Genomic DNA, 23,418 nt, shown 5'->3' on the forward strand with positions numbered 1-23,418 from the left:
CAGAAGAAGGCCAGAACTATCTGTTCTCATCACACACACAGAGCCATTTCAATGGAAAACTTGAGCTGCTGATATTTCCATAGATATCGGCCTAGATCCACGATAGTACTGCTCAAGGACTTATGTCTTCAATTTTCTTAGCCATTTTCTGCAACTCTCTAAACAAAAATATCCACGCTCTGAATTCAGAAAGGTCACTGTCCTCAACAACAAATTTAATTAACAGCTTTCCCCTTCTACTGACTTTTTTTTTTTTCTCTCTCTAGTTAATTTTAACCCAGTGTCCCACGTTAGGAGCCTTTAGTTTCCACTTGAGGGAGTAGATGCTTCCATGAGTGGCCCCAGGGAGGTGAAGCTCAGTAAGTGATCACCAGTGGGAGCCAGCGTTATACACGGCATTACACCGTGGAAAGCTTCCCATCTCCTGTTGCAGACAAAATGTCTACAAAAACAATACTACTACGTTCCTAAATGCCTGCGTTTTGCAGATGTGAAGCTCAGTTTCTACAGGGGAAGCCAGGCTGTTTTGGGGGGAGCTCATAGTGCTCTGTCTTTTTGCTGCTGCTGCTAATTTTTGTGAGCACCGTAGAATACAGTAGAAAATTGAAACTGTGTGAAAGATCAACAAATCAGTGTAGAATGTCACGCAGCAACATCTGTTAACTTTGGCTCTATCTCATATCCTCCTGACCCCTCCTTTCCAGCCACAAGTCTCCTGTTTTGTGAGAGCTCAGAGTGATAGGGACTTGGGGGGGAGTGGGGGGTGTTAATGTCTAGCTGGTTTCTCAGTGGTCTGAAGGGCTTGCAAAAGCACCATCTGGAATGAAAATTTTATGTTTGTGTGTTTCTATATTTTTAGTTATGAAACAAATGGGAATTTGCTGAATGAATTAATTGTATTGCATTGTAAAAGTCTATCTTGAGAGCCATTATGTATGGGAGCTTACAAAGCCTGCAGAGAGAAATGTGAGCGGCTTCCCTTTCTAATTAGGGCTTTCAGGAAGTCATTGATTACAGAATCAAATAGGGTTGCTCAGAGACATTTGTTTGATATTACTTCTGATAAATGAAGTTTATACCTAATAATTTTACTAGTGATGCTGGAAGCAACTGCACTCTCTAATGGTAAGCCTGCCTTCAATAAAGCTTTCCCCTTTCCTTCCTACCTTGTCCAAACAGTAACAGCTAACGAAACATTATTTCCAAACTGTAGATCCCAGCAAAAAAATTTAAATCATGAAGAAATGAGTGTTACAGTAGATAGTATGTTCTTAATGGGATGGTCTTTGTCTGGACCAGGTTAATGGTATAAGGTGGTTCTTGCATTGCATTTAAAAAAAGTCAAAACAAAACTTTGACCTGGTATGTAGAAATGTTTTACTTTTTTTTTTTTTTTTTTAACAGAGTCAGCATATTTCACTAGCTCCCATTCAAAAGCTGGAGGAAGCTTTGTACGAGTATCAGCCTCTGCAAGTGGAGACATATGGACCACAAGTTCCAGAGCTTGAAATGCTGGGAAGGCTGGGGTAAGTAACACAGCAAGCTTTAATTCCCATTTCATGGCATTATAGCTGGGACTGTTACCATCTTCAGTTTGCCAGCACGTAGGGGGTTTTTTTTCTTTCTTTCTTTTTTTTTTTTTTTTTTTTTTTTTTTAAGGATCTTAACGAAATATTAGACTTCCTGCCCAACCAACATTTTGTTTGGGTGGATAAGCTGAAATTTTTGGTCCTCTAGCCTTTATAGATCTATTGAGAGCTGGACTGGATTGCATTAGTGTTTTTAAGGTTGTCCTTGGCAGTCATAGTGAAGTAGCTGTTCATTTTCAGTTGCACGGTATTAAAAAATAAATAAATAAAAATCTGGGGCTTAATTTACCCAGCTGTAAGCCAGTAAAAATATTAAAGTTGGGCTGTTTGCCATGGAAAAGGGTAGATTTACTTGTCGACTGCTGTCTACAGTCAAACTGCGTTTGTGAGAAATGAAGCACAGAGCTTAACTTTGTCAAAAAATATAATACAGGGCTGGTCCAGCAGCTTGGCGGCATCGTGGTGTGCAGCCATGTTTGGAAGGGAGTTTGGAAGCCTGCTGTGCCTGGGTAATGGAGGCCGGGAAGTCCAAAAGTGACGTGTCTGCTCTCTGGAGGCACGTTCGTAGCTGAAACGCCACCTGAAAATGTGTAGGTACTGGGACAGTGAGTGTCACCCAGCTCGTCCTGGCCTAACTTTTAAGGTCCCAGCACTTACATGGCAAAATGAACGTGCAGACTGGCAAGGCAAGAAAGAGTTTAAAAAATAACAATTTACATTTGACTGTGCAATATGGGAAAACTGAAGCCACAAAGTACTGAACAAAGTTGAGACACTTTAGTATGCAGTTTCAGAGACCACTGAAATCCAAACAGGAATCCCATCTAGCTCACTGGCACAGGAGAAATTGTATCTCATCCAGAAAATTACAGAAGTAGGTAGACTTTTTAAAGTAAATAAGCAACCTAATGATGCTTCAGAAAATTCAAGGCTGTCTGGAATTGATGTTGTCTCCATTTTTATTGTTTCTATGTCCTCCTGATGCCTGTAGCTTTTATTATCTGATATCAAGCTTCTGAGACCAAATATTAATTAGCAGTTTAAACCTGGGCAGAACCAGACTCTGCCTTCACCACCTGTTTGGATGGAGCACAGCTGTGCAGGACCTCCAATGTGAGGGGAGCTTTAGGCCCTCTTTGCCCTAAGCCTCATCAAAAATGAAAATGCTTGGGGAAAAAAAGACAACTTGTTTAGGGAGGATTCCCAGTCCCTGTCTCTTTGTGTGTGCCCCCGTAAGGTGAGTGCTGGTGTCCAGATCCATCAGGAATCCTGTGCTATCGGTGTCCATCCCATCTAAGCACCTGTGACGTTGGTTTGAATGCAACCCAACACCTTGCAAAACAAAATCCTTTAAATACTGCAGTTGCGTTGCAATGTCTGTGTGCAAGTGTGTTTGGAGCAGGGTTTGCAAACAACGCTTACAGTCTTTTCTTGGAGACACATGGACACACGCCTCATTTTACTCCTCTAAGCACGAACAGCCAGGGTTATTCGGCTTGGCTCTGGAAGTGATGAAAGAGTTAAGAGCAGCAGGGGTGCTGGGTGGCTGTGGTAGCAAGGGGAGGTGTGTGGGTGGGTCAATGGTGCCCACCAGAAGAGTTCTTCTGAGTCCTGAGGCTTTTTGCAATTCCAAAACAAATATATCGATGCTGTGGGTTCCCAGCCGGTACAACTCTAACCCTATTCCATGGGGTGTCTGAAATACCTTAAACCATGCAAGGCTATTCGCTTATATATTTGTGTTTCTGTGTTTATATGAACTCATGCGCATTTCCTGTTGATGGTGAATGCTTAACTAACATGCCTCTGTGCTTTGGTTTTTTTCAGGCAGCTGTGTACAGCTGCCTGGGTGAGGCAGAAGAGCTAGGCACAATGTTATCCGCTACTGCTAAAAATTTTTAGTTTCCTCTTCATTTGGACTCATATAAGGACAGGCTAAATCTAAATTTAATTTTTTTTTTCCTCCCTGTTTTCATGTTCTTGCAAAATTATTTATTGCTGCTAAATAGTTCCCTCAAATGTGTAGGCTGTTATAATCTGAGTTTCTGGACCCAGAATTATTGTAAAGACACTGCCAACCTGGAGACTTGGAATTCACTTCTGGTAGTGTCATTTAATTGACTTTCTTTTTTTAAAGATGCAGTTTATTATCTTCAAAACACTCAGTAGAATGGGCTTTTTGAATGTTCATATCTTAACCTCTTACCTTCTGTAAGAGTCGCTTTAGGTTTCAGCATCAGTTGCTTTTCTTTCTTAGTATAACTGCTGTAATGAAGGAGACAGCTGGCAAGGAGGTTTTGAGCAAAGAGCAAGAAAGGGTGAATCTTTAAGGGATCATTTAGAACATTTGTTAGGGATACTTTGTGATAAAAAAAATTTCTTTTTAAGATGACTTAAATATTTGCTCACTAGGCTTTACAAAAAACTCTGCAGTCCAATAAACGTGATTCTGCATCCTCCTACTGCTCTTCTGTATGGATTTTGCATGTTTTGCAAAAAAGGAAATTTATGTTCAAACTGGTTTTAGAAATTTCTTTTCAGTTTCTCCTGGGGCTGTAAACTTTCTTTTTCCTGTGTACTGCAGAAAAGCATTAACATCCTTAGGATGCATTTTTTGCTATTGTGTTGGACGTCTGAGAATAATGAAGAAATAGGTTGGGGGTTTTTTTCAACACAAATTATTGGTATAATGTGTAAGGGTTTGTGTCCTTCAGGGTGCCCCCCCCTCCCCCCCTTTTTTTTTACGGAGGAAAATTTTCCTCCGTAATGAAATACAGGCAGTAATCCTGAGTTATATGGCTTTCTGGGAGCAATAGGCATTACGCTAACTTGTAGACAGTATTTAACCTTCTGGCAGGGGGAATGAAGCTTTCTCAGAGCCAGCCTCTGATAGAGGTTCCCTTGACTACATGTCTCTGGGGTTCCTGCAAGGAGGTTTCGGTGTCTGATACTCCCATGAAAATACACGCTGAATATGCCAGGTTGGTGATGGTTTGATCTGGGTGGCAAAGGTTGCTTTGGGTGTTCAGCCTCTGAGGCCAGTTCATGTCTGTCTTGTATGTCAGATGGAAACGTGACTTGGAAGGAAGAAGGGGAGAAGACATGTATGAGAGCGTCTTCCCAAACCTGTGGTGCTGTCCTTGGAGAAAAGTGGGGTCTTGGACCGCTGTAACATACCCATCCTGGAGGCAGGCTCTATAGCTGCCCATCCCTCCATGTTCACTAAAAGTCCTGGGTCTGTGTGGCTTGGTCACTGCTCTAAATTACTGAAGTGTTCAGTTATGTGCATTGGGAAATAATTGGTGTCTGGGTGGAGTTAGAGGCACCCTGCTGATGGGAGTCGCGTTTGGAGAGCCCTGTCTTATCAAAGGCCCTACAAGCACTTGGGGTCACAAGAAATGGTTAGGTTGGTGTAGTTTGAGTAAAGTGGGGAGTGTCATCTTCCGCTTCAAATCAGTCCAAATCTGTTGAACTGCCAAAGTCATTGCAAGGCTGTGTGATCTACCATGGCTTTCGGGGAGAGGAGGTGTGGGGTTCGGAGAGGGAGCATGAGCACCTGGATGCCTGGGCACTCACTGCTGTTACTTTACATCCAGGTTTCTTAGAGTGGTAAAAAAGGCATGTCCTTTTTTTTTTTTTTTTTTTTTGTTTTTTTTTTTTTTTTTTTACTTCTTATGTTTTAGCTGAGCACACTGAATTTGTGTGGTTGGAGGTCTGGATTTTTCTTACTGCAAAACAAAAGAAATGAAAAATATAACAAACTGACATGCCAAATAGTGAAAGACCAAAACAGGATGGGGATGGAAATGAGTTTGTTGGTTTAGAAATGTATGTTTGTTATGTAGTTTTGATTTAAAAAACAAAACAAAAAGCCCCTGAGGATCAAAATGTTGTTTGTTTGAGATCCTGAAAAATGTGAAGACATTCTTGGCATTAATTGTAAGTATGTACAGCTAGCAGGAGCGGCCACACAGCGTTCTCACACCAAGTATTTACAGCTGTGGAAGAGCCATACACAAGCTACTTAAAAACTAACTATAAATTGCAAATCTGCTTATGTGATTAATGTTTTGGTAAAGATGTGTGAATTTCATGTCTCAAAGTTTAGAAAGTTTCTTACAACCTGAAGTGGATCGTACTCACACAGCGCCTGTCCTATTTTCTCCATTCTCACATAATAGAGGTAATTTACAAGTAAGATGAAAAATTTCTGTTTGTTCTCCACTTAAAAATTCTCTTCCTTAACAGAGAACTTTTGTGCAGACCCTGTAATCAAGTCAAGCCTGGGCTGCTTAAAGTAAAATTGTGTTTGCCTACTTAACTTTGCCTGGAGAGATATCTCCTGAATATATGCATGTACATATAAAAAAATTGAGTTTGCTCCAAAAATCTTTGCTTTTCTTTAGGGAAAAATGTGACTTCCCTTTCATCCATCAACTTGTTTTCATGTATAACCACATTGTTAGGGGCACTCTGGTTAATTAGTATTTTGTTTAAATATGATGGAAAAATAAAGTTCAATGGTGAACACTAATGAGAATAGGTAATATACTTTGATAATTTGAAAGTTAAATCTAAGCAAAATGTCATTTGAAGAGTTGAGGGTAAGTACTGAAGCAAAATCAGGGTGCTGTGGAAGTCTGTACATACAGCAAATGTGGTTTAGCCCACTGCTTTTTATAACGAACAACTGGATTGATTCATTCCTTTTTTTTTTCCTAGTGTAGGATAGCTCAGTCATTTTAAATTTTGAATTAAGATGAGGAGGTTGGATTTCATATCTGTTAGAGCTTTGTTGGCGTTTAATTTTTAACCTTCATTTCAAGTGGAAAATTTCTGCATATTTCTTTGTTGTACAGTGTTGTAGTGTAATTTGAAACACATGTAGAGTTCTGGCACTTAATCTAGAAATGACTCGTGTAACTTCTTTGCTGTCAGTCATAGTGGTTTGGTGGTGGTTTTTTTTGGTTTGTTTTTTTTTTTTTAAGTGAGGCAATAGTAAGGATGCTCTCCAAACTATTCTTAAACCATAGTTGGTCTGGTCTTTGGCTGGGTTAGTTTTTGCTAAAACTCTGTCAGCGTCTATGTTGGGTTCAAGACAGTGAAATAACTGAGAATTGGTTTTGAATGGGTGACAGGACCGCTGGGCTTTAAAAGTTGTAGCAGGTGATTTTTCACATCTGCTCTCTTTGTCATTGGGGTATGGAGATATTTCTTGAACCTTGGAAAAGGAGAAAAGCCGCAAATGAAGGGCTTATTTGATCTGCTTTGGCCCATTGATTTTGAACACTGAATTCATTCTGCTCCTTTGAATAGAATATAGTTTCTCAATAAGCTCAGTAGTCAGAATCAAAAGATTGAGTAAGAGCAAGGAAAGCTTGTCTTGCTTTGGAGAGCGTGTAGAGGGCTGCACTCCTCCTTGCAGGAATTCTCTTGGCTACCAAGGCATATGGTCTGAATTTCCCAGGCTCTCCTGTTGCAGGGCCTGATCCTCAGTAGAAAGATTTGTCAGCTGCAATGCGTTTTGAATCAGGCACCTAATGAATGAGAATTGGCAGGTAAGAAGTGATTATTGCTTTAAAGACATGGATACATTTGCATACAGCCTTTTAAAGTTAAGCGGTTTTTCTTCATTTTATCACAAGTAAGTGAATAAAAACGCATGAATGCCAATAGAAGTACTAGGTGGGTACACTTTTTTGGAATAGTGAATATAGCCAAGTGTGCTGTCTTTTTCAAGAGCGGATGGAGCAAGGAAACAGAACTGTGTGTAAACAGTCTTAGTTTGGTTTGATGTAGAAAATGTCTTGTATTGCTTTAGTGTACTACAGAAATCCTACAGGTTTTGTCATAGGATTTTGGAAGAATGCAAATTTAATATAGGGGAGGTAAATTAGCACTGATTTTTCCAGCTGAATGGAAATTGAGGAAAGGAGTGCAGCCTTTAGTAAGTCTGAAATCTTACTGTTTAAGAAATCAGCTTTCTGGCAAAAATGTCTATGAACATTTCAAACGACACCCTGTAGTATATGGTGTTTTGCATGGAGCTCTTCTGTCAAGGTCATTAGCAATTGAATATATTAAAAGTGGACTGCTTATGAAATGGAGAGTTTTGCTTCCTGCCCGCCCACCTGTGGGTATAGTGTGGGTTCTGTAACTGTAAAAGGTCTCGGGAGGGTTATAAAAGCAGAGAATATGGAAAATATATAAAGAAACAAAGAAGGAAGCCTGCATACACCATGTAGTTTCTTATATGTAAAGTTGGCTGTAGTTGTACATGTACCACTAAATTAACCTCAAAAGCTGGCCATGACAGCAGAATGTCCATAGTAATTGTTTTTGTTGGCGTTTGGCTTCAAAATTAACTCATCGATCTAACATGAGTCTCTGTACTCAGAATACTGGCCTGGTAATGTTTTTTTACTTTTTCATGCAATCATGGAAAAAATATGTTTCTGCTCGAAGCAGTTGTCAAACAAGCTTCTTTCATCGACAATCAGACACAGGGCAGCTGAGTAAGGCTGTTTAGTCTAGAATAAATACTCGAGAGATTACAAGGTCGCTGTAGGAAATGTAATTATACCATTTATTCCAGAATGGTCTTTTTGTAGTATGGGCTTGCAGAATACTAAATCATGCATTTATTAAAATACATATAATATAAAGAAAAAAAAAACCACCCCAGAGTCTTAACATAAGGAATGGAGAATTGTCTGGCAAGCTGTACTACAGGATTAACTAGTAAATACTTAAAATTGCTTCAAGAAATCAGAATACCAATATTGGCTTTATTATTGAAAATTGGTAGGAGGAGAACCCTGAACTGTCTCTGTAGGTGTAGAGGTGATGCTGCTAAGTAGGCAGCTGAAACAGTGTCAGGCAAAGCTGATCAGTCTGCTGATGGATTATAATGCGCCAGGAGGCATCCAGCAATTGTGTGGGGCAAATGCCCTGTTTTCTGCACTCTTTTGTGTCTCACCAAATCAAAGCCTTGTTACTACCAGCCACTTAAAAATATCTGATTGTCTGTGATAGTTCTTATCTGTTATTTAAAGTGTTTCTCTGCTTTCATCCTTCCCTTCATCCCCTGCATTGATAGATCTATTGATGTATCGTTCTCCTGTGACTTTATATGTCCACAGACTTTACTCCTTAGTGGTCCTCCATTGGCTTAGAAAAATACACTTTTGTAGAAGTTAAGTTTTAGACCTTCGGTCGCTTCTGAGATTAAGTGGTAAGTTTGAGGTCAGTAATTTTTGTGCTCAGTGTTTTCTCTTCCTTTTTTCCTCCCCATTCTTTGCTTCTCCTGCACTCCATTGTATTGCCCTTTTGAGTCTTTCTCTGACTCCTCAGCCAGATGTATAATGACGTTAGGAGTTGTGTAGTTGCCACAAGAAAAAAAAATGTTTTGCCATGTGCAAGTTGATCTTTCCTGCTTATCTCTCACTTCAGCATCAGAAGGGCCTCGGTGTCTTCAGCTTTTGTAGCTCTTCCTGGGACAGAGCCCCGAAATGCTTTCATGAAGCCCAGTGTTAAGACTACAGAGGCAGGAACACCTTAGGGATGAGGAGCGAAGTCTGTCCAATGGCAGTCATGGAGATTATGGGAGCTCACTGAGGACCACTGCTGAGAGGAAGAGCTCCTCCTCTTGATCAACGTCTGAGCATCACTTATGCTTTGTACTTGGCTGTAAGGAACAGCAGAGAGATGTCATGACAAGGAGTTGCTCTGGGGCAGTCTAGGCAAACACTGTCATGGTTTTCTGAAGAGTCTCTTTGGATAGACTAATGTTTTGAAGTATTTGTTTAGTCTCAGAGGTAGTTGAATTAGAATGGTGAGGAGCATCCTGGTTTGAATTTACTCTTTAAGGCATTTGTAAAAATCCATTGTAATAAAAATGCAAGAAATGTCTGAAAAGAGTGTGGCTTCCTAGACCCTTCAACACTGTTGTTCCAAGAAGAGGGAGGTATGTATAATGGAAATATCTAGACTGAATGGGACAGCCAGCAAAATAGACCCCTAAAGAGGAACATAAAGCCAGAAATTATGCATCTTCTTGACTCTGACACTGACAGACATAGTTGTAAAGCAGCCTTCTGAATGAAAACTGTTTGTTCAGGTATCAAAAAGCTGAAAAGGTGAGTTACAAGTTTTCTGGAATGGCAGAGGGAAGCATGAGGGAGTCTTGCTTGAAACTTTATGCAGTTTATCAAGCTGTTGCTCATGATTCTTTAACCCCTTTCAGAGAGCTTTACTGCAGCTTTATTCTTGATGAGCAGTACTTCTCACAGTGATGGGGAGTCAGCAATGTTTAAAGATTCTCTGAAGAGTGCCAAGTGGTAGGAGTGATCTCTTCCCGGAGGAATACGCCATTTGCCAAAGTCAGTAATTCCATTCATAAACTTGATCCTCTGTATGTAACTGATCTCACACCTGATACGATGGATGGCAAGATTTTTAAGGGTTGGGCTGGTAGTCTCTGTTTTCTTATTTTGATAATGACCCTGATGTTCCCCAGATTAGATCACACTGGAGGAACGATTTGGAAAAGTGGAACTGGAGAACTTTCCTTAGAGTTAATGGTATCTGATCAGATGTGTTCACTTCTTTATTTTTTTCTAGTTTCCTTTAAAAAAGAATAATCTAAGTCTTACACATCCACAAGAACTGGAGTTTATAGCTCCTTCCATTCCAGCAGTTTGTGCATCTGTTCACTGATTGCAGCCACACTTTGTGGAGTGGCAGAGATTTTAGGGGTAACTAAGACCCTAGCTGCTGCATGGAGAAGAGTGGTTGGATACAGAGGGGGACCCTAGAAGTATCTTGACTGACAAAAAAAGGGTGCCTGGTAAGCTTATAACTTATTAGGCACCAGAGAAGCTGCATGGGAATGAGACACCTCATACATGTCCTAACTGCCTGAGAAAAGCTTCAGTCGGAGCTTGCAAGCACCCGCAAGACCAAGCCGTGGGAAGGGAGGCTGCATTATAGTTCTGGTGCTTATGGCACTACTTAAAAAGAAGGGAGAGGAAAACTGAAGCTCTTTTGATGTTGGAAATTGGAAGATGTCCAAGGACAGGTAAAAGGTTATTAGCTCAGGCGTGTTTTGTAGTTAGAGACTTGTGTATATTGGGTCAAGGGGGCAAAATAGGAACCCAAGCCTTTTAAAAACAAACAAAGCCCCAAAACCCACAGCTGTTCTTCAGTTTGTGTGTTCCAGACCCCTCTTATTCATTGCGAACACAGAAGACATGAAGTGCTTTTAATTCAGGATCTCTTAAATGCCAGGATGGGGATATAATCAATGAGTTCTTTAAAAATTGGTAATTTATAAGCATCTAAAGTTTTCATTTCACGTCGTCTTCTGTATCAAATGAGTGAGGTGTTACCTGGGTGCTTGACACCCCCAGTAACACTGGCAATGCTGCAGCTGCCTTGCAGTGCTGTCTGGCAGCGTTTTGTCTCAGCCAGTGTGCCCCACGGCAGGGCCAGTACACCTCTGCATTTACACACGCAGAGCGTGTGGCAGCACCCACTTGAGCTGAGAAAGGGGGGACTGGCCCCTGAACGGACAGTGGTCTGGTGAAGAGTGGTGGCACTAAGCATACAGCTGCAGAGGCGCTTATTAATTCAGCATTTTAAAAAAATATGTCCTTATGTTTCTCCCTTGGGTTAGGGACATAATACATGTTTTGTATCATGCTCTTTGGCTTTAATTTTATTTTTTTTTTTTTTTTTTTGAGTGGGGCTGCTTACAGGGGGTAGAGGAAAGTACCTGCAATTAAGTTGGTTGGCTGGAAATTATATATACACATTTAGGAACTGATTTTCATGGCTTTGGTTTTAAAGCCTTACTAACAGTTAGTTGAAAACTGTTCTGGGTAAACAACTGTGCAGTGCCAGGCTTCCAGAAAGAATTGAGTTGTTCAGTTCTCTCTCTTCGAAATTGAGGCGTTTGAGTTAGGCCACATTTCTAATAACAAAACAGGGGTTTGAACATAATCGGACTTCACAGATGAGCTATTGCTCAGGCTTGAAGGTAACACCACTGTATTTTTGTTTCTTTACCTAACCAGTATTAAATGTAAAAACATAAATCCTTTCCAGTGGGAGAGGAGAAGGGGAGATGGTTTTCATTTGGCATAATTTCCTGTGAGACATAGTTCTAAACAAGGCCCATATTTACACAAGACAACACAGTTTCACATGTACTAGTATATCCAGCACATTTTAAAATTGTTTAGCCAGCCCTGGGTATTAAATACCTTTACAATAAATGTGTTTAATAAAAGTAGATGAAGTTTGAAATAATTTTTGAATAATTTTACAGTAGAAACACCAGTTAAATCAACCCCATTGCAGTAATAAATGTCACAAAAACAATTAATTATACTTGCTTGCCACTGCAAAATCAATTGTGTAACTGTTCTTCTAAAACTGACTTTTACATTACTAAATCCTAAACACTACACTTCTGTAACTTGTCAGAATCAGGTTTTGGTTAATAGATATTTTCAGTGATGTAATGGGAACTTCTGGCATGGAGTCAGAATATAATGGACTGTGATTAATGTTTTAATAAGCACTTTTCTTCTACTTATGATGCAGCAGTGAAATGGTTTCCTGCTTAGATTGATAGAACAGCAGGTGTGCGTACATACTTTTTTCTTGAAGTAAGAATAAGTTTTTCAGTTCTTCTGCTTGAAAATATTTAATGTTTTTTCTTGAGTCAAACGCTGCTGATTTGGGGTTTTCAGTTTGTTTTAAATCCAGCTATTGCTGATATTTGTCATTTGGAAGTGGAGGGTGCTGTGGAAACGTTTGCAGTACTTAAAATAATTGCTTTGCAAAAGAGGAAACTCATTAGTTTAAAAAATAGTTTTGATATATTGATGTTTTCTGCAGTGCAAGGATTTGTTTAAAAATAGTGTTTTAGTAATTCAAAAGCATGTGAGAACAAAGTACGGTGTTGAAAATATTAGCAGGTTAGATTTATTATTTAAGTTGATGTAATACACTTGCTACATGCTTGGTTACTTTTGTACTGGAAGCAGTTGTGGTTTTCTATATTTTAAATATGTCTACCAAAAAAAAAAAAAAGTCTATTTTAGTCACTCTTTTAAATGACCCATCAATCCAGATTTGTTGCAGGGATAGGTTTTTTGCTTAGGGATCCAGTCAGCTGCTGTCCTGATGGAGAGGTGGGGTTTCTTCTAAGATGCTGCTTAAGGTGAGCATGTTCTCTGTGCTCTTTTAATGTCCTACTGCCCTACCACCAGGTGGTCGTTGCTCGCTTGCTCTTGGCTATTCCTTCATGTTACTGCAGAACACGAGGACTACCTGCTGTTAAAAACAAAGTAGTCTCTTTTCTTTCCTTCTCCTCTGTCCTTGTAGGCTGGATAGTAGCAATGCATACACCTATGAGGAGGAGAGAAGAGAAGAGGGCAAACCCTGTAAAAAGAGGAAGTCCCATGTCTTGGCTATTGCTGGCATTAGTCTGCCAGGCATGTGTCGAGGCACCTCTGCTCCATCGTTACAAAAAGTCAGGCGAGCCTTTCTGGAAGGATAGAAAAGGTGCTGTGGTCCTGCCTCCAGTGCAGGTACTCTCCTCTCTTCTCTGGAGTCTGTTGCCATTAATAGAGATTCAAGATAACAGGCAGTTTCTCCATCTCTTTGTTCTCTCCCCTAAACCTGGGAATCTTACCAGCTCCTTTGTTCTCATGAGCATCAACCCAGGCTTTCATTTCTCCATCAACTTTGGAAAAAATGCAGGTATCCAGCTACTCATGGTTTTTAATACTTATTGAGAATTTCCCAAACAACCTCTACACCCTGGTTTTATGCCAGTTCTGTGTACTGGGGTAACATCTGCCTTGCATAGAGAAGGTTTCTTGTGTATTTCCTTTATTTGCTACCACTGCATTTCTCTAGTTCTCCCTTAAAAAGATGCAGAAGGTGAGTTCTGGCTGCTATCTTTATTTCCTGACTCCCTTCCAGAATTCATGAGGAAATGCTCACGAATAAAGCCAAAAAAAAATCTACACCTCTTCTCCCCTTCCTGTCGTTAGAAGGTTCCCTCTCTCCTCCTCCTCTTTTCACATTTAGGCCCTGATGGATTGGGCAGACTTCTTGCTCCGTGGTCATTGATTCTGTTAATTGTCAAAAAGTATTCCAGAAATGAGAGAGAAGAGGAGGTCTGCACTCTGAGGCCATCTCAAAACTTGGAAGCATAAAGGCTCTGCTGTTCCAGATTCTCTTCAGCACACAGTTAATTTTGTAATGAAAAGTCCCACAGATACAAAGTCTGCAAACAATCTGAAATATGGAAAGAAAATCTTGCCTTTTTTTTTTCCCCTTCCCCATGATGTAGGTGCATCCTGGTTTTTTTTTTTTTCTCACCAGAAGAGAAGCAAGTATTGTTGGGAAGGTGTGAGTACAATAGGGGAGTTTGCTTTCAAGAGCCTGTGAATGTGAGTGGTTCTCTGCTGCGAGGAGTCTAAGCCGTAGGATCCGTCTTGATCTTTTGGCTTTTGTCCAAGAGCAGTCACTGAAGTAGCTATTTTTGTGAGACTTCTTGCTCACCCAGAAGTGATCTGTAGACTTCATCTTGGGTCTGCTGAATTCATTCAATTTATCCAGCCCTTAAATCTGCTTGGAAAAGCATGGACCAGCAGAAAAAACTATAAAACTGGTGTCCAGTTCTACAAGCATCTGAGCAATCGCTAGTGTCATACCAGCTGGTACTGACCCTGGAGATGACAGCAATGATAATCCAGTGCTGCCCTCCTCATAATTTTCATGAGGTCTCGCAGCTAGTGCCGCCAGACTCCTTCCCTACCTTCTCCTAAGAGCTGTAGGAAGTTCATGTGTTCCCTGACTTGTTTCTGGCTCTAGTGTCAAAGCATTATTCTGAAAAATTCCCACTGAACTTGCTTGGGTGCTGAGGGCGGTGAGTTTAAAAATAAATAAAAGCTCAACATAGGTCCAGTTCTTCTCCTAGCCCTGGCAGAGGGGATTTGTAGTGGCTTCGATGGGAACGAAATTAGGCCTACAGATGTGCCTTTAATGTTCCTACCCTTGGGCAGTATGTGCGGATACTACTTTCTTTTCTAACACAGTGGATGAACTGTATGTGCTCACAGGCACTTCCATATAATTGAGGAGTGTGCTTGACATGGCTCAGGGATGTTTGCAGATGTGGAGCAAAGGAATGCAGCTACCTGGATGAGAGCGAGCCGCGGCAGTGAAGCAGTGTGCTAGTGCTGCAGACTGTTCATCGGGGTACCAGCTTGGCTGAGTTAGTAGCTATTTGGCTTTACTGGGAGCTACTGGCTGCTAGTTGACTTTCCTGTATTTCGAAACAGAAATCTGCAAAGCTCATCTGCCCATATGTCCTACGGTAGCAGGTTTTACAGGCTGTCTGCCCTGAGAATTTAAGATCAGAAAAGAAAATCAATGTCTTTTCTTTTAATGCTATTTTTGTCCTCTTAGAAAAATACTTTGTGAACGGGGCTAGCAAATAGACGAGGTTTTGGTATTCGTGTGTGGGTCTATTTAGAATCATAGAATCGCTTTGGTTGGAAAAGACCTTTAAGATCATAGAGTCCAACCTTTAACCTAACCCTGCCATCCCACCACTAAACCATGGCCCTAAGCACCTCAGCTATCCTTCTTTTAAATACCTCCAAGGATGGGGACTCGACCACCTCCCTGGGCAGCCCATTCCAGAGCCTGACAACCCTTTCAGTGAAGAAGTTTTTCCTAATATCTAACCTAAACCTGCCCTGGCGCAGCTTCAAACCATTCCCCCTCGTCCTATCATCTGTTACCAGAGAGAAGAGGCCGCCCCCCTCCTCACTACAGCCTCCTTTCAGGTAGCTGTAGAGGGCGATCAGGTCTCCCCTCAGCCTCCTCTTCTCCAGACTAAACAACCCCAGTTCCCTCAGCCGTTCCTCGTATGACTTGTGCTCCAGACCCCTCACCAGCTTGGTTGCTCTCCTCTGGACATGCTCCAGCAATGCAACATCCTTCTTGTAGTGAGGGGCCCAAAACTGAACACAGTATTCGAGGTGCGGCCTCACCAGCACCGAGTACAGGGGCACGATGACTTCCCTTGTCCTGCTGGTCACACTATTCCTGATACAGGCCAGGATGCCATTGGCCTTCCTGGCCACCTGGGCACACTGCTGGCTCATATTCATGTCCAGGTCTCTCTGCAGAGCCCTCCTCCCCTCAAGCAGATCAACACTACCACCCAGTTTGGTGTCGTCTGCAAATTTGCTGAGGGCACACTCAATCCCCTCATCCAGGTCATTGATAAAGATATTAAACAAGACTGGCCCTAGAACTGAGCCCTGGGGGACACCGCTTGTGACTGGCCGCCAACTGGATTTAGTTCCATTGACCACCACTCTCTGGGCTCGGCCACCCAGCCAGTTTTTAACCCAGCGAAGAGTATATCCATCTAGGCCATGAGCCGCCAGCTTCTCCAGGAGAATGCTATGGGAGACTTGCTCATGCATGTGTATGCCTTGCTCATGCATGTGTATGCCTCTTGTTGCCTTGGGAGTAGTGGAGCAGCAATGGAGTTTGGTGGAAGCATCAGCATCTGCTCAGGAGCCGGGCTGAGGGGTGACAGGTAGGTACGGCAGGGCTCTAGTCTAGACCTCCAGAGAGAGAGCTGTTTTCCCCACTGCGTCGCTATTTGGGTGAGTTTGGGAGCGCTCGTAAGGTCAGATTTCTGAGGTCTATGGTAGTTATACATCTAACCTCCTTATGGGCCTGTCCTTCAAGATAGGTGTGGTTTTTTTTTTTTCTCTTCTGCCCCCCCCCTTTGGTTCATTATCTGCAAAATGGGATTATTTGTTTTGAAATATCAACGCTAGGCACTGGGAATTACTTGCTACTTAGCGTAGAGAGGACCACATAAGCTGTAAGGGCTGGGTGGAGGTGATAATACAGGCTACTGGTGTTTTCAAAGAATAGTGCATCCTCTGTTTTGGGTTGCTTTGAAGGATAGTTATTTGCAACAAATCCCAGAGGTTTTGTTGACTCATGACTTATATTTTGGTTTTATTCAGCATTTTTTGCCCTTTCTGGGGGCTCTAACAGCTGAAACAGCATCGTCTTGCCACACGGCAGTTTTAGCTGAGTCTGGTGTTTGAAATGGCAACACTGCTAAATGTTTGTGACTTGTTTTTAGAACAGCACTTCAACTGCCAGTTTCCTTAAGAAAGCAAAAACAATACAAAAAGCAAGAAATACAAATAAAGGAGAGGCTTTAAAATACTTCTGATGTAAAAAAAAAAAAACAAAAACAAAAAAACCCCAAAAAAACCTGAACAAAAAAGGTTCAGAATACATGCTAAATTTAGCAAAACTTCTAGGAAAAAGACATCGAATTGAGCATGTGTGCTCCTTGAGTCCCTTCACCTTCTTTCCTCCCCCTTTTTCTCCAACTCACACGTAAACTCATTGATTAAATTTTCTCTTAATGAGCTGTTTCTAAAAGTTTTGGTTTTCCTCTGGTAAAAGGTTTGGATGCTCCCGGAAGAATAGTTGCCACGTGGTGGGGGTAAATGTAGGGGAGAATTGAGAGCTCCCAAAACCTCTCTGCTTCCTTGTGAAGTGGTGAAGAAACTGCAGTGGTACCATTAGTTATTCCAAGAAGAGGGTAGGACTTAGAGCATCAAGAAGAACTGCTTTGAGAGCATACTTTGTGCACCCAGAAAAGCTGTAATTTCTTCTAGAATGATTTTATTGATATATATGTTTGTGCATGTGTGTGTATGTGCATATATCATTATATATCATTTTACATTTACAATGTAATAACCTCTTGTCGTTATTGCTGTCATGTTGTTAGGTTATTAGGTGTTTCTGTAGGCATGTCAATGCATTGGTTGTTTCAGCAACTACAGCTGAAGATAGGTGTTTTGCCCCAGAAGAGAGAAGCTAATGCTCAGAGAACTTCCTGCAGAAAAACAGGTTGAATGCTGAATAGACAAAGGTAACATTTTCTAGAGCAACTAATTGAATGAAGAGTCTGTCTTGCTAGTTTTAATGAACTGTAGGCTCTGAATTGATTAAAAACACATACTAGCTTAGGATAAGCAGACTAGGGAAAGGAAGGTGTTGGAAACACTGTGTTAGTGTAAAAGGACATATCGGCATGTGGGGCAGTGTGTGCTGTTTGGAAAGGTGCTGTAGAGCTGCAGAGGAAGAGACCGACCATGTGGAGAGATATATCACACCTGATCCTATCACAGAGTCCTCTATAGTTTTTGTTAAATTGGGTAGACTAAAATCCTCAAAGGCAGCTAAGCGCAAAAATACCTTTGGAGGTTGGCTTCAGTCCATATGTAAATCCCTTTTTTCTTATTTTTTCCCTCCCCATTCCCCTGCTTCATATTACTTTGTGTATGTATCCACCTCCTTAGCTACAGAAGTAACCAGAGCTCATGTTTTGTAAGTTGGCCACCATTATCTCTATGTTCTTTCCAGTATTAATTTATGTAGTGTTGTGTCTTAGGTGACCTGTGTTCTTTGCTCCTAGCTGCATGACCTTTGCTATTAAGCTGTCTCTAGTTGGAAGAAGTCTGTATGAGTAAGTGCTACAGATTAGCCTGAATAATTTATCTACTTTCCCAGCCCCCTCAGATTTTTTGACAGCTGTGCATTTTAAAAGGAGTGACTTTTCTATTTTCTTTTAAATCGTAGATGAAAGTTGTTGAATATCACTGAGATAAAATGAGATCCCTGCAGGGAAAATACCTCATCGGATGATGAATCCCCATTTACACGTATTTCTTGAGATCTATCAGTGTAAATCATGCTTAAATATTTTTTGGTGTAGCTCCTATGAAACTAATTTGAATGTGGTACCTTAAGAAAAAAAATAACTGCCTGTTCTTGTTATAAACCTAAAGGTGAACTTGGTCTTTCTTTTCCATGAAGGTGAGTCACTGAGAGTTGTTTGGTCTCAAATTTCTTCACCCCAACAACTGTGTTGGTTAAACAAATCCATAGGTCAGCGTGGAATTTATTCAGCAGCAGTGCATTAAGTGGACAGAGCATATAGTGGGAGCTTTTGCACTCTAGTGGGATTAAATGATAATAACTCTGATGCAAGAAGATAACTAAGCTGGGAAGAAGACCCATAGCATTCGTGTGCAAATCTTACCATATCTTTTTTTCCTTGAAAAAACTGAATGTACTTTTTGTACAGAAAGTGAGGAATTTGCATTGATACAGCTTTAACCTCTGTAAAGAATTATAGGGAAATTATGTAAAGCTGCACTTGTGATGGGGGGGTGGGGGGAGGAGGGGGGCTACGTTTGAGGTGGCTTCTAGGGCATCTTGGACTTGCAGGTGCTCCACTGTGTGTTGGAATAGCACTGAGGTGGTCTTAGAAGAGCTACCTCTGCTGCTGCTGTGGTATTTGCTCTTCCATGGCTCCAGCTGACAGAACCTTTGTAGTTCAAGAAATTCTCAGTCATGAAGGGTATTTCATTAGCCCATAGTAGATTTATGTGCCAAAATACTCTTTGAAAACCTCCTTAGCACTTGTGTGGCAGATAATGCAGTACTTCTATGTAGCTACTTTTAAGTCAATTTAGTAGGGTGATTAGAGTGATCGTCCTACTGATGAGAGAAATCAATACGGTCCTTTGCTCTCTTCCCTTAAATCACATCAGCAGCCTGTCAGATGTGATGCACTACACTTGACCAACTCGCTAGAAATCATTAGCTTTTTTTTTAGTTAGTAAAGAAGTTTTATTTGACCAAACCCTCTTTCTCATCAGAATGTCAAGAGTGCATTTGGTGAGTAGAATATAGCTTTTTACTTCAGAATAGGTCCATGCCCAAATAAAAGTGACTGTTTCTCTTCTGTGACATGGTCTTCCCTGCTGCTTGGGGACTTAAAAACTGAGAAGTATAGGTCCACAGAGACCCTGATGTTGTTCCCCAATTAGGCATCCAGTGAGTGCTCCCAGTTCCTGGGGGCAATCTGGGAGAGCTGGACTACTGGTCCAGTTGCTTTTAACGGTCAATTTGGAGGAAATGCATTTCGATAGAGAAGTTTTTGCAACACCTGCATTACCCACCATGCTGCTATGTATTCATTTAAACTGAAAAACTGCATTAAGCACATTGTATGCCTTTAATTAGGTTTCTATACTGATGTAGAACAAACACAAACATTAAATCAGGGCTAATGGGAAATGAGTTTGGACTTGACCATAAAATGTGATGAGATCTGGCACTTGGTTTAATGATGCCAAAGAGTGGCATGACATGTAATCTAATGACATCGGGTTGTACGGTATTGCATAAAGCACTAATATTTTATGTAGTCTTAAAGAAAAAAGCGTGGTTATAACATGCAGTGCATGTTTGTGCACAAACATGCATATACCTGTTTATGGCTCTGTATGTTAAAGCGGTGGCCCACACTGTTTCTTAAGTTTCTTCTTATAGCAAGGAGATTTTATATCTTCATAATATGAGAAATTAAGCAGTTCAAGAGCACAAAGCAGGAAAATTACCTTCTTTAATTTTCTGCAGATGTTTATGATGATTGAGGACTAAAGGAGTTTCATAATGAAATAGCAAATTGCATGAAAGAAGTTAAACTTCAGTACAAAGATACACTGTATTTCAGTATTCTAGGAGACTGTACCATGTGCTAATATAATAATCACTCATCTCTTGTCTTGCAGCTTTTTTACTTGATGTAGCCATGGAACTTCCCTTTAAAGCACAGTAATTTCTTTAAAACCCGTTTGATCTGTCAAGTAGGTGTAGCAGCTTGTGTCAGACGCGAAGAAGATAGCAGATTCAGCTCTGACAGATGATACAAATACAGTGAAGTGAGTCGACTTTGCCGGGGAGAAAATTTTTCCTCCCAATTATGTCAAATGTCAAACAACTTTTCAGAGGTGGGGAGGGAAATGTGCCTTAACGACAATACTCACAGTGCTTTTTTAGTAGGTGCTTTTTGTGCTTTATTTTTATTCTTTTTTAAAAAAAAAATTATTTAAGCTTTCAAGGATAAAATAATAAAATCAACTAACTCAACCGCATTTTTGTTTTGGGATTCTCAGACCTCATAAATCCATCGCCTTTCTGCGGTCCTCTAGGATTTTCTGCCTAGTTTTGTGAAGATAGAAACTTGCGGGAGACTCTGAGCCAACGAAGTTGTAAACTTTTAATTTTTCTGCCAGTTTTAGCTGTTCTGCTTCTTTGACTTTATATTGGGATAACTTAAACCCTGTCAAAGTCAACAGGTTTCTGTCACATTCTAAGTTTTTAGTATTTGGAAGGCAAAGGAGAGAGGACTGGGCTTTTTGCTTTGTTTGTTAATCCCTGGTCAGGACTGTAGCCTGTCTCGTATATGAAGCCCTGCAGTTTTGTGTTCCAGCACCACATGATTCTTTTACAGAAATTTCCTGTCAGTGGAGAAGGAGCCAGCAAGGCTGTCATGGTAGGGGTTACTGTTTTGAGGAATAAAACTCCATTTTCTCCACTCTGACACCTTTTCCTCCCTCAGCTTGGTTTTTGTTTTCAGTTTGTGGGTTTTTCCGCTGCAACTCATGATAAGCATTGCCAAGAAATGATAAATACAATAAAAAGGGATTGTTGTAGGCAACTTTTTATTCTATATCAGCTGCTGCTGAGGTTGGGATGCATGACAGAGCACAGTGGTGGGCAGTACGTGCACACGTGTGTTTGTGAATGCACACATTTATACAGTCACTTAGCGTGCCCAACAGGGTATCGGTACTACAATTAAAAGGCTTTATGTCTATGATATATTAAAGCTTATCTGTGGTGAGACTGGGTAACCAGGTGGCATTTCCTGTCTCTGGTTAAGTACTACAGGTGGTCGCATGTTGCAGCGAAACACAGATTAAACTGTTCCAGGAGTAAGTTTTACAGGGTAGGAGACCTGCCTGGCTGGCAGATGTTAGGTTTCTGTCCACTGGATGGGTTTCTTTCTGACTGGATGAGCCCTTTAAGTCATCAGTGCTGAGGATGGTTGCTGTTAATTAAGGCTGCAAGGTGATCAGCATTTTGGGGGGAAAAAAGAACAAAAGAAATCACAACCCTGTCATCTTTTTTTTTTTTTTTTTTTTTGACAATGAAGGTAGAATCTGTTTCCAATGTCCTTTTCTTTAGTAGCACAACTCTACTATATATAGCTGGCCTTTTTGGGTCTTAGTGTTTGGTAACTCTTACGGCTTTTTCAAGAGTATGTTGGTAAAGCTGACAGTGTTTGTTTTATGTGGTTGGGTTTTTTGTTATTTACTGCTGTTGTTTGCTTTACAAAAGTACCTAGGAACATGGAATGCAAATCCATCTTGTCCATAGACACTGTACAGTGATTTAGAGGCGTGTGGAGGAACAGTTGATGCCCCAAACTGCCTAAAAGTGGAGGATGGCATCTTTAAAAGAAAAAAATTAAATGATGCGCAAGAGTAACAAACTAGCTCCCTTCTCTTTCTCCTGCACTTGACTCTCTTCTTGCTAAACGTGGCAATACTATCAAAACTTCTCATTCTTTTGGCTTCCCCCGTCAGTATAACAGTTCCAGACCTTTCAGTGGCAAAGAACTCCATTCAGTTTGTGGATTCCAACTTTTTACTCATCCTTGCATCTGGTTTTGTTGTCTTAAAACCCAGATATTTTCAGATTGACACAATATTGATCACAGTTGCATTTGGTTAAATTTGAGGTTAGTTTACATGAGTCAATGATGAAATTTGATGTGACACTCTTTAGGACATCAGGCATTCATTATCTTTAAAATAATTTTTTGAAGAACTTTATTCAGCCACTAAATGTACTTTTATTAAAACAAGCCCTTATATGCATAATTTAGATTTGGAATAATAAGTTTGTTTTTTCTCATTTCTTGGAATGTGCTTTCAGTTTAGCTAAACAACATTCTATTTAGGGCATAATTTTAAGAATAATTTTTGTAATTCTGGTAGTAAATGCCGTAACATTACAATTATGCCATAAGCATTCAATGTTTTTCCATCATAAGCTGGCTATAATCCCGATTCTGGAATACAGCTTTCTTGTTGCTCGCCTCTTCAAGTGAAGGTGCAATTTTGTCCACAGAAATGATTTCTGGATGAAGTCCCCCATTTGGGATAGTTACACACTAAAGCAGTTCAAAATGAAAAGTCTGTCTTTCCTTCTCAAGTCATAAATTATTTTTGAACTTTACTTAAAGGAAATTTGCTTTTAAGAATGAGTTAAGCCAGCAGATACTGTTCAGAAACAGACTTAATTCTTGCATATATTAAAATATTGCTGTCATGTAACCATCTTAATTTAAAAATGGAAGCTAGTTAAACCAATACAGTCTAGTGATGTTAACATGCCTGTTGTGTTGTAGATTTTAAAGCAAAACAGGACCCAGTGGTATACCCCAGGGGTCAATGTTGGGACCAGTACTGCTTAGTCTCTTCATTACTGCCTGGCTGATGGGAAAAAGTGCACCCTCAGCAAGTTTGCAGGCGATATAAAGTTCAGAGGAGCAGCTCATGCACCAGATGGTTGTGCTGCCCTTCAAAGGGACCTCGACAGGCTGGAGAAATGGTCTGACAGCAATCTTGTGAGGTTCAACAAAGAGAAATGCAAAGTCCTGCACCTGGGGAGGAGTAACCCCATGCACCAGTGCAGGCTGGGGACCGACCGTCTGGAAAGCAGCTTTGCACAGGCCTTGGAGCACACCAAGCTGACCATGAGCCAGCAGTGTGTCCTTGTGGGAAAGAAGGCCAGCAGCCTCCTGGGCTGCATTAGGCAGCACGTTACA

At 40.8% G+C, this 23,418-nt stretch overlaps 1 protein-coding gene across 1 annotated transcript in view; it reads left to right on the top strand.

Annotated features, from left to right (window-relative positions):
- MNAT1 (MNAT1 component of CDK activating kinase) overlaps positions 1–23,418 on the top strand; it is a 95,953-nt gene that overhangs the window by 55,092 nt on the left and 17,443 nt on the right. The window contains exon 7 of the mRNA XM_009644619.2: positions 1,405–1,526. Coding sequence (XP_009642914.1) covers positions 1,405–1,526 — 122 coding nt within the window. The remainder of the gene's footprint in view (positions 1–1,404; positions 1,527–23,418) is intronic.

Source organism: Egretta garzetta, unplaced genomic scaffold (genome assembly GCF_000687185.1).
Source record: "Egretta garzetta isolate BGI_Z169 unplaced genomic scaffold, ASM68718v1 scaffold858, whole genome shotgun sequence".
NCBI lineage: Eukaryota > Metazoa > Chordata > Aves > Pelecaniformes > Ardeidae > Egretta > Egretta garzetta.